The 13,300-nt window shown below is 39.1% G+C and overlaps 1 protein-coding gene across 2 annotated transcripts in view; it reads right to left on the reverse strand.

Annotated features, from left to right (window-relative positions):
• Positions 1–704: 704 nt before the first annotated feature.
• The window catches only part of BLK (BLK proto-oncogene, Src family tyrosine kinase), a 162,411-nt gene continuing 149,815 nt past the window's right edge, over positions 705–13,300 (reverse strand). For both annotated transcript variants that reach the window (XM_033937778.1, XM_033937777.1), the window contains exons 11-13: positions 10,136–10,286; positions 5,582–5,713; positions 705–2,181 (exon numbers count right to left, since the gene is read on the reverse strand). In XM_033937778.1, coding sequence (XP_033793669.1) covers positions 1,967–2,181; positions 5,582–5,713; positions 10,136–10,286 — 498 coding nt within the window. In that variant the 3' untranslated portion in view covers positions 705–1,966. The remainder of the gene's footprint in view (positions 2,182–5,581; positions 5,714–10,135; positions 10,287–13,300) is intronic.

Below are 13,300 nucleotides of genomic sequence, written 5' to 3' on the forward strand. Positions count from 1 at the left end.
GCCAGAGGAGATTATAGTATAAATATTATAGAGCAACATAAAATATTCTCCAAAAATATGGTAATTGCTACTTTAAAAAATTCAATGAAAAGAAAATGAAACATTCTTTATAAAGTTTCACTTGTAAATATCAAAACATGTCACAATGATCAACACTTTCATTTCCAAATCTGTCATGGCGAACATTACTCACTGAGACAAAATGAAAAGATTTTACATTAACTGGTAGAAATAAAGACTTGTGCCTATCACCTTCAGGGGTTAGTTATGATGTTATATATGAACACTCTGGGAGCAATTCTATAAAGGGGGCCTATATTTAAGCACCAAAAAGGCTCCTATTTGGAAATTCTATATAAGAAAGATGGCACATCTTTTCCTTTATAGAAACATGATGGCAAATAAAGGCCATATGGCCCATCCCTACCATCCACTATCTCTTGCTCTCTCTAAGAGATCCCACATGCCTATGCTATGCTTTCTTGAATTCAGACACAGTCTTTGTCTCTACCACATCTACTGGGAAACTATTCCATGCATCTACCATTTTTTCTGTAAAAAAGTATTTCCTTGGATTACCCCTGAGCCTATCACCTCTTAACCTTATTCTATGGCCTCCCATTCTGGAGCTTCCTTTCAAATGAGACTCGCCTTGTGTATTTATTCCACAAAGGTATTTAAATGTCTCTATATCATATCTCTCCTCTCCTGCCTTTACTCCAAAGTATACATATTGAGTTCTTAAAGTCTGCCCCTGTACGCCTTATGGCATAGATTGTCAAACATTTTAGTTGACTTCATCTGGACCGACTCCATCCTGTTTATATCTTTTTGAAATTGGTGTCTCCAGAATTGTACAAAATATTCTTAATGAGGTCTCACCAGAGTCTTATACAGGGGCATCAATACCTCCTTTTTCCTACTGGACATACTTCTCCCTTTGCACCTAAGCATCCTTCTAGCTTTCGTCATTGCCTTTTTCAACCTGCCACCTTAAGATCATCTCATACTATCACACACAGGCTCCTCGTTTGTGCACAAACGTTCTTCACCCCCTAAACTCGGGTTTCTGCAGTCCAAATACATAACTGCATTTCTTAGCATTAAACCTAGGCTGCCAAATTTCAGACCATTCCTCAAGCTTCAATAGGTCCTTCCTCATGTTTTCCATATCATTAGGGATTTTGGTATCATCTGCAAAGAGGCCCCAACTTGTGTGTATAATGTAGGCGTGACCATGCCCAGATTTAAGGTAAATGATAGTATTTTATCATTTACATTGTAGCTGTATGCTTGGCTCGCACTACAACCATATGTACACACCATCACATAGCAGATAGCAGGAATCTTGGCATTTATGTGTGAGTGTCTGTGCACACTCAAATCTTTATGATGGTATTCTGGTCTTTTATGTGCATTTCAGTGCCCAGTTTTTTGCACACTCTTTTTACGGAATTACCCCTTCTGCTTCTTTTTTACAATTTGGGCCCAATTCACTAGTGCTGTTCTGTTCATCAGTTGGGAAAAAAAAGCTAGTGAATCAAGCTTTCAGTATGAACATAATCCTAAATATGTCTTTCCTTTTGACAGCTTCAAGGCAATATACGAGTACAATATATCGGCATCCTCCACTTGATGCATCTTATTCATACCATCAGCAGCTATGTATATCTTACCTGTATGAATATCAATGTCAAAGGGAAAGCACAAGAAAAAAAGACAACAAAATATATGGTTATCCGATACTTTACTTCTGAGTAGTTAGAACTTTCAGCTGATTTGTTGCCATCTGGAGATATTGAATTAGTTCTGGCATTATCTCATTGAATCTATGTTCTTAAAAATCTCTGATTCCTTATTTTTGAAGAAAACAGATGCCTTGCCATAAAATCTTATGCCACAGGAATAGCTGGCAACCCTAATTTTGGTCTGCCTTTGGAATAACTATGTTCGCTCTTTTACAGAATCAGAGTTTTTGTTGAGGTTGATCTTCATACTGCCCTTCTGTGGCAACATAAAAGTCCTCTAAAACAGACTGCAGATACTCAAATGTAGGCCTTTCTTCGGGTTTATTCCTCCAGCATTTTAGCATGATCTCATAGAATTCTTTGGGGCAACCATCAGGGCATGGCATGCGGTAACCCCTGTCCAGAACACGAATGACCTCTGGGTTCATCATACCTGGAAAACACGAATACACCAGGTATAAATTAGAATCTGGCTTGTATATAGTACATGATCTAAACATTATATGATACGCTCTTGCTATCAATGGCAAATGATTTGAACCTCTTAGTATGCATTCTAAGACTTTAGAAAGCTTAGAATGTGAAGGGTTAAATCAAGCAGCTAAGGAACCATTCATGGTTAATACATATCTAAGCCGTTACTTATGCTTTATAAAAGTCATGGATAGGCAGATGCTGTTGGAGTATCCCAGCAAAACATGTATTGAAGAATATTGCTTAACTACCTGAGAAAAGCATGTTTATATACTCAAGAGCTCTTAGACAGAAAAATCTGTATTTACACTATTCATGGGACTGTGCTTGTTACTGTATTGATATTTTTTGGATATCAGCTTCTGCTTTGGAGCAATATTGCATGGGTAAAATAAATATTCCACAGAATCATCAGATCAATATTCTGCTTGGAAACATGAGCTCTAATGAACTTTTCAGCACATGACTTACAAGAAATTCAGCTATTTGCAAATATTCTGGAACATACAGTAATGTAATGTAATGTAATTTATTTCTTATATACCGCTACATCCGTTAGGTTCTAAGCGGTTTACAGAAAATATACATTAAGATTAGAAATAAGAAAGGTACTTGAAAAATTCCCTTACTGTCCCGAAGGCTCACAATCTAACTAAAGTACCTGGAGGGTAATAGAGAAGTGAAAAGTAGAGTTAGAGGAAAAATAAAAATAAAATAAACATTTTAACAAGACAGCATTGATCTAAATACTTTGGAAGGTAGAAGAGAGGAGAGAAAGGAATAGAAGCAGAAGGGGGAGCCGTTGAACAGTAGAATTCTGGAGAAATTTAAATGATAGAAATAGAACAAAACAAAGACAAAAGGCAAAACAATAGAGAAGATTAAAGATAATCACTTTGAACGTTTCATATCATATCTTGCCATGAATTCTATAAAGTTATATTTAACTGCATTTATAAACACCATAGATGCCAAATTTAAAATAATAGCAAATCCTACATGAAAATTCTCAAAATATGCAAGCATTCACCGATGCAACACAGGCATTTAGGGAAAAAGTTATTAAGCTGCATTAGAGCAATAACCCATATTATTTGCCCCTTAACCTGACTTAAAGGGCATTAATGTAGGTTCTCTTGCCTTAATGAGCATTATTCAAATCTGCTCGAGGTACATAATAATGAGATGTAAAACATGCATAAACTGTACTACGGTTTGGGGTATGCACCAGGTGCACACTGCAAGCCGCAGTATAACAAGTGAAATAACCCCAGCTTATACGCCGCATTTTAAAGGGTTTGGTGCCCTTCAGTTAAAGCAGTGAGCAGAATGCCCCCAAGGCAAATGCCCCTCTTGGGCCCCCCAGTTAAGCTCCATCCTCATAGTGTTTGCCCAACCATAGCCCCCAAACTGAAGGCCCCCTAGTGGTGCCCACCACAACTGGAATTTATCCTCCAAGGCAAGAACCTTTCCACAGGACTTAGGGCTAGATTCACAAAGCAAACCGATCATGTATCAATCAGTTTGTGACCCCTTTGTGACCCGAGTTTACTCCGGCCCGATTCACTTACCTCTGTGCCGATCCAATTCCAATCCGTGCATGCAAATGAGGGGAATGGCATGCAAAGTAGGAAGGGACGCGATTCACTAAAGACATTTTTGAAACCAACTGGGCTGGCTGATCAACACAGGAAGCGACTGCTGGGGACCAGTCGCAAACGTCCTTTCCGACCTACCTCGGGCCTGAAATCCCAACCCTGCAGCCCATCTCTGCTGCTCTGCTCTCTGCCCCTTCCAGCCGAGCCCTGCTCTTGCTGCCCCGATTCTCCTGCTCTCTGCCGCCCTTCCCCGCAGTGCGAGCCTGTGGTTTTAAAGCGGGGCTGCACTGTGGGGAAGGGCGGCAGAGAGCAGAAGAGTCAAAAATTGCCATGCGAAAAAAGCTGAATGGCAAATAAATGACCACTGCAGTATTAAAAAAATGTGCCCGGTGCACACGTGTGCATGTCAGTCTATCACAGGGTAAAGGGAGCCAGCCTGATCTCGAAAGGAGAAAAATCAATCGACGTAGAGCAGGAGAGTCGGGGGCCCCCTTTCCCCCAAAAAAACAAAACAACCCCCCCCCAGCAAAAACGAACACTGAACGCATGCGCAGACCATCTACAGGGAAAGCAAATGGTTTGTGCATGCGTCAGGATCACACACTAGCTATCCGTGCGGTCGGAGGGGGTGCTTCTCCAATCATCCTCATTTTAATTTTATTGTTTTGGGAATTGGTCAGGCCTGCACGGATCGGTCACGCATTGGGCATGGAGAGTCAGGTAAGGGAATCTAGCCCCTTCACCCTCCTGAAGCCCCCCTCCCCCCAAAAATCCTAGTTTAGTTGAAATCCCAGGGGCCTAGTGGTTTGGGCAAGAGCCAACCCCAGTAGCTCTTGCCCTACCGGCACCTTTACCCTAAATCAGGGGTAGGCAATTCCGGTCCTCGAGAGCCGGAGCCAGGTCAGGTTTTCAGGATATCCACAATAAATATGCATGAGAGACATTTGCATCTCAAGGAGGCAGTGCATGCAAATTCATCTCGTACATATTCATGGTGGAGATCCTGAAAATCTGACCTGGCTCCGGCTCTCGAGGACCGGAATTGCCTACCTCTGCCCTAAATAATACTAGCAACCCATAGCAATAGGGCTGCAGCATTGTACCTAGGGTTCATGTTTCTGTATAATATCCTTATACATTATCCCTAGTGGTAATACCGTTCATGGAATCAATGACAATGAATGATTTATCCTGGGTAAAAAAATAAATTTTACCTAATGTCAAATTTCTAAGTACCTAAACTCTGTTGAATTTGTGGGGGAATTCACTGCATACAGTTCAATGAATTCATACAGTTCAATGAATTTCACCAGTGAGCTTAAGGGAAATATAGAAAATGTTTCAGCCTTGGCCAGGTTGAAATTTGTGGCTTAATTTGCTTGAGAAGATTGTTTTCATGTACATCTGTGCTGGCAGGGTCAATATTTACAAGTTTTATGAACACACCGGTAGCTTGTTTGGTATTTACTTGATGCACATGTCCTTTTCAATAAAAGAGAGAATAATAATAATAATTTATTCTTATATACCACCAAACCATTAGTTCAAGGAGGTGTACAGCAAGAAAGAACTGCACAAACAGTGAATTACTTACATAAGCATATCAAAATTTCTCAGAAAATACAAAATGGCAATTAAGTCACATATTTATCAAACAGACAAGTTTTAAGAATTTTTCTAAATAAATAATAAGACTGAGCTTGGGGATTAAGCATATTCCAACATGAATTCATTGCACTAGCCTGAAATGCAAAAGTTTACCTGGATAAGGAATTCTGCCATAGGTTATGATTTCTGTTAAAAAAATTCCAAAAGACCATACATCAGATTTGATGCTAAAAATTCCAAAGTTTATGGCTTCAGGTGCTGTCCACTTGATTGGAAACTTGGCTCCTGTGGGAGAAAAATCATAAATAATATCATTGTTGATACCATACTGAAGCTAACATTTTCCGAGAATGTCTTAAAGGAAACACTTTCAAAGACATTTCATACCACTCAATACATGTGCCTAGACATACAGATTAAAAGCCCCATTTTGTATAGCACCCCTACGTCTTTCAGCGCTATATAAGTGATTAGTAGTAGTAGGACAGAAAAGAGATGAATGAATTGGGAAATTCATATTTTCAACCTATTTTACAAAAGGCTCACTGAACTCAAATGGGGCCTTTTGTAAAATTCATATAGGGCCATAGGAAATACATGTGTATTTCTCTACACTTGTAGTTGAAGCAGCCATTCTATCACACATTTACAAAAAGAATGCCATCATTTGGCAGCTTCTAATTCCAATATGAATCAGAGAACAAATTCTTATCAAGTTATATTGAATTACCAGACCACAAATACCCAAGGCACTACTTAAATCATTTTTAGTTGTCTTTAATTTTAATCCCATTCAATAAATATAAAGTGCATTTAGTGCACAAAAGATAAGTGCCTTCCTTTCTTTAGCATCTTATGCACTAAAATGCACTTTATATTTATTGAATGAGATTAAAATTAAAGACAACTAAAAATATTCCCAGCACATGCCATTTTACCAAGACCAATGATGAAGTCACCACCCCAGCAAGGGCATGAAAAATGATTTAAGTAGTGCCTTGGGTATTTGAGGTCTGGTAATTCAATATAACTTGATAAGAATTTGTTCTCTGATTCATATTAGTTTTTTGTTTGAACAAATTTTCTACTTTCTTCAATTCAAGGTAGCTTCTAATTCCAAACATCCATACTTACATATGTAAATCCTGATTTACGCCACTCAATATACCAACTCTTGAAGATCTCAAACGACTCTTGCAAAGTATTAACATTAAAGGTACAGACTTCAATTCAATCTCTTCTCTTTTCATAAAACGTTTATTCTCTTTCTTTGGTCCCTTTATTCAGACATTGATTGAAACTAGTCTAACCACAGGATTTATTCTGAAAGAATGGAAAGAGGCAATCATCCATCCAATAATAAAAAACCCCAAAAGAATCAATTGTGACTGAATCAAATTACCAACCTATAGCCAATCTTCCCTTTCTTGCCAAATTAATAGAAAAGGTAGTCTTAATCACGTAATCAACTTTGTAGAAAAAACGCATATATTATATCCTAATCAGACAGGCTTTAGGTCCAACCATTCAACAGAACACTCCATGATAGGTCTTACAACCAATATCCAATACCACCTGGATTATCATAAATCTGTCCTTTTGATTTCACTTGATTTATCTGTAGCATTTGACACTGTTGATCATCATTTACTTATTAAGAGACTGTCCTCTATTGGCATTTCTGACCAAGTACTTAACTGGTTTAAATCATATTTTCAAGAGCGGTCAGCCAAAATCATCTTTAACAATTCGTCATCAAACAATTACACAAATTCTTATGGTATACCTCAAGGCTAAATTTTGTCTCCACTTTCATTTAACATCTTTTTGTCACCACTATTTACCCTTAGTCAATCTATAGGATTCTCTTCTTTTGCCTATGCAGATGAAATTCAGCTCCTGCACCCATTAAATACAGCTGATTCCAATGAGATAATAAATATAAATAATAAATTAAAACAAATAAGTCAATGGCTTAAAGATAATATGTTGGCTCTGAACGTAACTAAATCTTCTGTAATGTTTTTTCCATGGAAAAATGATCTTAAATTCTCATTGCAAATATTCTTAGATAACTCCCCACTCCAAAGAGTAACAATGACAAAAATACTGGGAGTGTTACTAGATCAAGAACTCTCCTTTCACGATCAGATTAGTTCAGTGGTTAAAATCTGTTTCAATAAGTTATGTCTTATCAGATCTTTATCAAAAGTCTTAAAACCAGAAGCTCTTAACATTCTCATTCACTCTTTGGTCATTTCTAGACTAGATTATTGCAATACATTGTATCATGGTATAACTCAGAAAGAAATATGAAGACTACAAATTATACAAAATACAGCAATAAAAATTATTACCAATTCAAAAAAATATAATCATGTCACACCTCTGTTACAAAAAGCATACTGGTTACCAATCTCGCATAGAATAATTTATAAAATCACACTGATCACCTTTAAAATCCAACAAACTAACGCACCAATATTTCTGGATCGTCTTCTAATACCATATTCTCCAGTTAGGACACTTAGATCAACCGAACAGCATCTGCTGACTATCCCCTCTTTAAAAGTAATAGGTACTAGGAGATCTACTATTTTTTCAGTTATAGCACCCAGATCTGGAACAACTTACCAATTTACTTTCATGGTGAATCCTCACTAGAAAAATTTAAAAGCTCTTTAAAAAATTACTTGTATAAGGACGTATTTGAGACATAGAAAGCATCATTCATCTATCATTAATGCATATGCTCTAATACCTAATTTTAATCAGACTTTACGTATAGGTCGCAATCTTTTTTACCTTCTCCTCCAGGCTTAATCATGCTTTCAAGATTATTTTTATTACCCTCCAGTTGTTTTTTCCCTTTATGTATCTCTATTTCCTTTAAAGATTGTAGTTCACCCTCCTTCCGTTTTGTACTGGCAAATATTTGTACGTATACACTGTATGTTTATTTGTATAAAGTTGTTTTATTGTTTGTCTCCTAATTTTAAACTGTCATATGCATTGAAGTATCTGACATTGCATGTACAACAAATTTTTAATAAACTTGAAACTTGTTAAGTGGAAGCAAACAAAGGAAAATTGTAAATAGACTTCACTCTGAGGAAAAAGGCATTATCACTGGTGTGCTACAGAGATCGATTCTTGGTCTGGTTATTTTAAACATTTTTTACACAGTATTGTGGAAGGGCTGCCTGGTAAGGTTTGCCTCTTTGTAGATAATACCAAAATCTGCAATATAATAGGTTGGTGTGGATAAGAGAAGTTGGGATTTAGCAAATCTTGAAAAATGGTTTAGAAGGAAAAAAAAAAAGAAATTGGCAGCTAAGTAGCAAATATTCACAGTGTTTTGATTTTTTTTAAAATTAACATTGACTGCCTTGGAAAGAATTAGGACCTGATATTCAATATCAAGCCATGTTAGAGCACTGGCATTGAATACTGGTATTAGGCCACTGGCCCTTATATGAGTCCCAGCCAATATTCAGTCGGGATCTTCATAAGACACTTGTGTGGGTCCTGGCTGAATATAGGTCGGGACCCGCATAAGTCCTATGGCCATGTCCTCCTTTTGCACTCTCGTTATTATTTATGCACATTTTGTTACTTACCATGTATAAATTTTGGATGTTATCTAATCCGTGATTTATTTTTATGTTATGTGGCCACGAAGTATTTATTTATGTAGTATGTTTATATAGACCCCTGATGCAGGTGTACTATGCCAAAACATGGCCTGTGTCAGGTCCAACAATAAACTTCCCCATGATTGTTTCCATTTCTGGAGCCTTGTGATGCAAGCTGGGGAACATCATAAGCCATATCTGTTGCAGAGAGAAACTGGCATAGGAGCCGAGGCGCCCTAAAGACAAAAGCCCTTAAGGAAAGGGTGGGAGCTTGCCTGGAAACTGTGATAGGAATAGAATTGTAATTGTTTGCAGAACTGAAAGTAAAGCCTGTAAATCAGTGGTCTCCAATGCAAAGCCCCATTTTGAATTATAGGGGTATATTTTTAAGCAATTAGGTGCTTTCCCAGGGTGGGAAAAATATGAATTTATTGGTATGGTATATTTGTGTCATAAAAATAAATGTTTTGTGGCTTTCAAGTCTCTTTATACTGACAGCTTCCTTCTCCCACCTCTACCCCTAGGATCTGCCAGCCTCAGTCCCCTTCTAGCTCTTCTTCTCCCAGTCCAGTATCAGTCCTCCATTCTCCTGTCCCACCATCATCCTCCCCTCTCCCGGGTCCCAGCATCAACCTCCAAGCCAAAGCACTGGCCTTCCTCTCTTCAATTCCCAGCCTCACCCTCCCCTTTCCCCAGCTCGAGCATCAGGTGCTTCCTGTTTCTTGTATAAATACAGGAATTACTTGTTCTCACATTTTAAACCCATCCTAGTGGAAGAAGCAGAGAATTTTCAGGAGCAAAGGTACAAACTCTCACTAATGCCAGGGGACACCACTGCAGCACCTGCTTTGATGACATCAAAGGGCTGCAGCAAGAGTTGCCAGTTGATGTCCAAGAAGGGGAGTTTTTCAGGATTTTTTTTACTGTAATCAGAAACTCCAAATTTACTATCAGCTTTATGAAGCATTTCTGGTGTGGTTAGAATAAAAAAATTAGAAGCCCTAATTATAGAAGCAGAGAGAGATAGAGAAAGATCTGAACATTGACGATTCTATCTTCACTTGGAACCTACCCTCTTTTGCAGTGTATTCATCATCAATAATTCTTGCAAGACCAAAATCAGCAATTTTACAGCAGAGTATGTCAGACACCAGAATATTTGCTGCACGAAGATCCCTATGGATGTAATTCCTCTTCTCGATATAAGCCATCCCCTCTGCAACCTGCAAAAGTCCATAAAAAGTGTTGTTATTGCTTAGCTCTGTTCCCCTGCTTGTGAGACTCACTGTGAGGTGTGAATACAGAGAAGACATGTGGTAAGAGTGCATAGCGTAGCTGGCTTTAAGAAAGGTTTGGACAAGTTCCTGGAGGAAAAGTCTTTAGTCTGTTATTGAGAAAGACATGGGGGAAGTCACTGCTTGCCTTGTATTGGTAGCATGGAATATTGCTACACCTTGGGTTTTGGCCAGTTACTAGTGACCTGGATTGGCCACCATGAGAACGGGCTACTGGGCTTGATGGACCATTGGTCTGACCCAGTAAGGTTATCCTTATTTTCTTATGTTCTAATGCTATCTTGCAGAAACCAACCAGCTCTTCAAACATAGATAAACAACACTGGTTGTATTTCAAAACAGAGTTCTTATGCACTTTTCAACTCATCTAAGCATGATTCTATAAAAGCTAGGCATACTTTATAGAATCAGGCTTAGGGGCGCCTAAAGAGGACGTGGGCATTGGTAGGCAGCCTAATCTTAGGTGCATCCTATTTATGTCAGGGTTTTTCTTGACCTAAATGAGTAAGCCTAAGTCCAAAACAGGCGCCTACATGAAAAACAAGCCCATGATCCACCCCTTAACCACACCTACTTTCTGGATGGTGCCTTGGACCAGGTGCCTACCTCACAGTGATAGGCACCTACCATCCAATTAAGTGCAAGTAACATCAATTATGCATTGTTAATTGCTTATTCTCAGAACCAATTAAGCTTTTTAAACAATTAACCCCCACCCTTTTTACAAAACTGCAATAGCGGTTTTTAGCGCAGGCCGGCGCGCTGAATGCTTTGTGCTTCTCCCGACGCTCATAGGAACTCTATGAGTGTCAGGAGCAGCGCAGAACATTGTGTGCCAGCTTGTGCTAAAAACCACTATCATGGTTTTGTAAAATAAAGGGGGGGGGTAAGTTAGGAGCCTAGATCAGCTAGGTGCACCAATCTAGGTGCCTAATATTAGGCACCATTTATAGAATTGGGGCCTATAGGCATAACTGTGCACCCTCACCCAGGCTTTGCCCATATGTTCACCTTCAAACTATTCATCATAATGAGTGCCTTTTCACTGAATCATACATAGGTGGCATTTGGGCATTTACACGTGTATATATACACACACATGTTTATGCCAGTTTTCTGGTCATTTACATATGTACTTTGTACTTAAATGTTGGTATTGACATTATGGAATTGCTGCCTATATGGATGGTACCAGGACAGTCAGTAAGAAATTTTGGCAGAACAATTTACCACTGAAAATTCATGAATAAGGCACATTTTGCAGCCACCAAAAAATGAACAACTGCTTTTAAAGCTCTGGCCCAGAGAGGGCAGGCATGGCCACACTTGTAGCATGATATGATTAATTTTATAGGGTATCTGAATCTATGGAAATTATAGCTAAGAATAAAATGTATTTCCTAACCTGAACTCTGAAAAGGTCTATCCATCTGTCTGAAAGCCTGAAGCAAAGAAGTTAAGTATTCTTTTTAGTGACTATAAAAGATAGCTGGGTTTGGTATCAGTGTCTAACCTAACTTTACTCTGTAAGATATGCACCATAATAGAAGATGAATGCGTATTAAACAGAACTCTGTTCTCCAAGCTATGAACAGCAAACAGAGGATAGAGTAGAGCAAAAGACACAGGGTCTGGAGCAAACGTGTTAATTACTTAAGCTTAAATTATTCAAAGCTTCAACTAAAGGTCTCCCTCAGTCTACACCCCCCCTTAAACCCCACCTCTCTCTTCTCTCCCCTATTTAACTTCTCCTAAATTTCAGTATAGTCCTCTCTTAGTCTGTACTCTGATAAATTGTCTATACTCTGAAAAATTGTCTGTAGCCTGATAAATACTGCTCAATCTTGTATGTCCAAGCATCTAAACCTATTGCACATTTATTTGCCTAACTACTTCTACTGTGTATGTTTACTTGTAGACCGTTCTGAGCTACTGGGAGAACGGGATATAAATCTAAATAAATAAATAAAATAAATAAATAAATAAAAAGCTGTGATGAGACAAAAGGAATACCATCTACCTGAAACTCTCCAGACAATGGGCTAGATTCACAAAGGGCATGGATCCGATCCATGTCTAGGGGGCTGATTCACGAATCGCCCTCATGCAAAATGAGAGTGATCGGGAATCACACCACCATCCAACTGTCAGGATCGCTCTCTAGCGATCCCGACGCATGCGCAGATCATCTGTAGATGGTCGGCGCATGCTTAAGAGCAGCGACCTTTTTTAAACTTTCAGCTGTTTTTACTTTTCCTTCGTGAGCCCATGGTTTTAACCCGCTTTAAACCCGCGGGTTAAAACCATGGGCTCGTGGTGCGGGGGAAAGGTAGGAGAGTCGGGGTGAGAGCAGGGCAGCGATTCGGGGCAGGCAGGAGAGAAGAGGCGATTTGAGGCAGGCAGGAGAGAAGGGGCAATTCGGGGTAGGCAAGAGAGGAGGTTCAGGGCAGGCAGGAGATCGGGGCTGAGAACAGAGAAGCAAGGCAGAGAGCTGGACGGCAGAAGGCAGGGCAGTCGGAAAGGACCTTAGTGACTGTTCCTCAGCAGTCGCTTATTTTTGGATCGGCCAGCCCAGTCGGTGTCGCTTTTTTATTTTAGTGAATTGCTTCCTGCCTGCATTTGTATGCCGTACCCCTCATTTGTCTGCATGGATCGGAACAGAGGTTAGTGAATCGGGTCGGAGGGAAATCGGGTCGTAAAGGGGTCACTAAGCGGTCGGAAGTTGATCGGTGGGCTTAGTGAATCTAGCCCATTGACCCTATTAAAATCCAATCAAGGCTCTGCCCAGCTAGGAAGCAATTCAGATCATATCATCTACCCAGAACAGAAACTAGTTGGAAATGAATTCTTGACTTGTGATGGGACATTATTCTGATGTGATTGGAATCTCCTCTACATTTAAATCTCAGGTTTCATGTTTATTTAAAATTTGATTATATCCC

Source organism: Geotrypetes seraphini, chromosome 3 (assembly GCF_902459505.1).
Source record: "Geotrypetes seraphini chromosome 3, aGeoSer1.1, whole genome shotgun sequence".
In the NCBI taxonomy this organism is placed as follows: domain Eukaryota; kingdom Metazoa; phylum Chordata; class Amphibia; order Gymnophiona; family Dermophiidae; genus Geotrypetes; species Geotrypetes seraphini.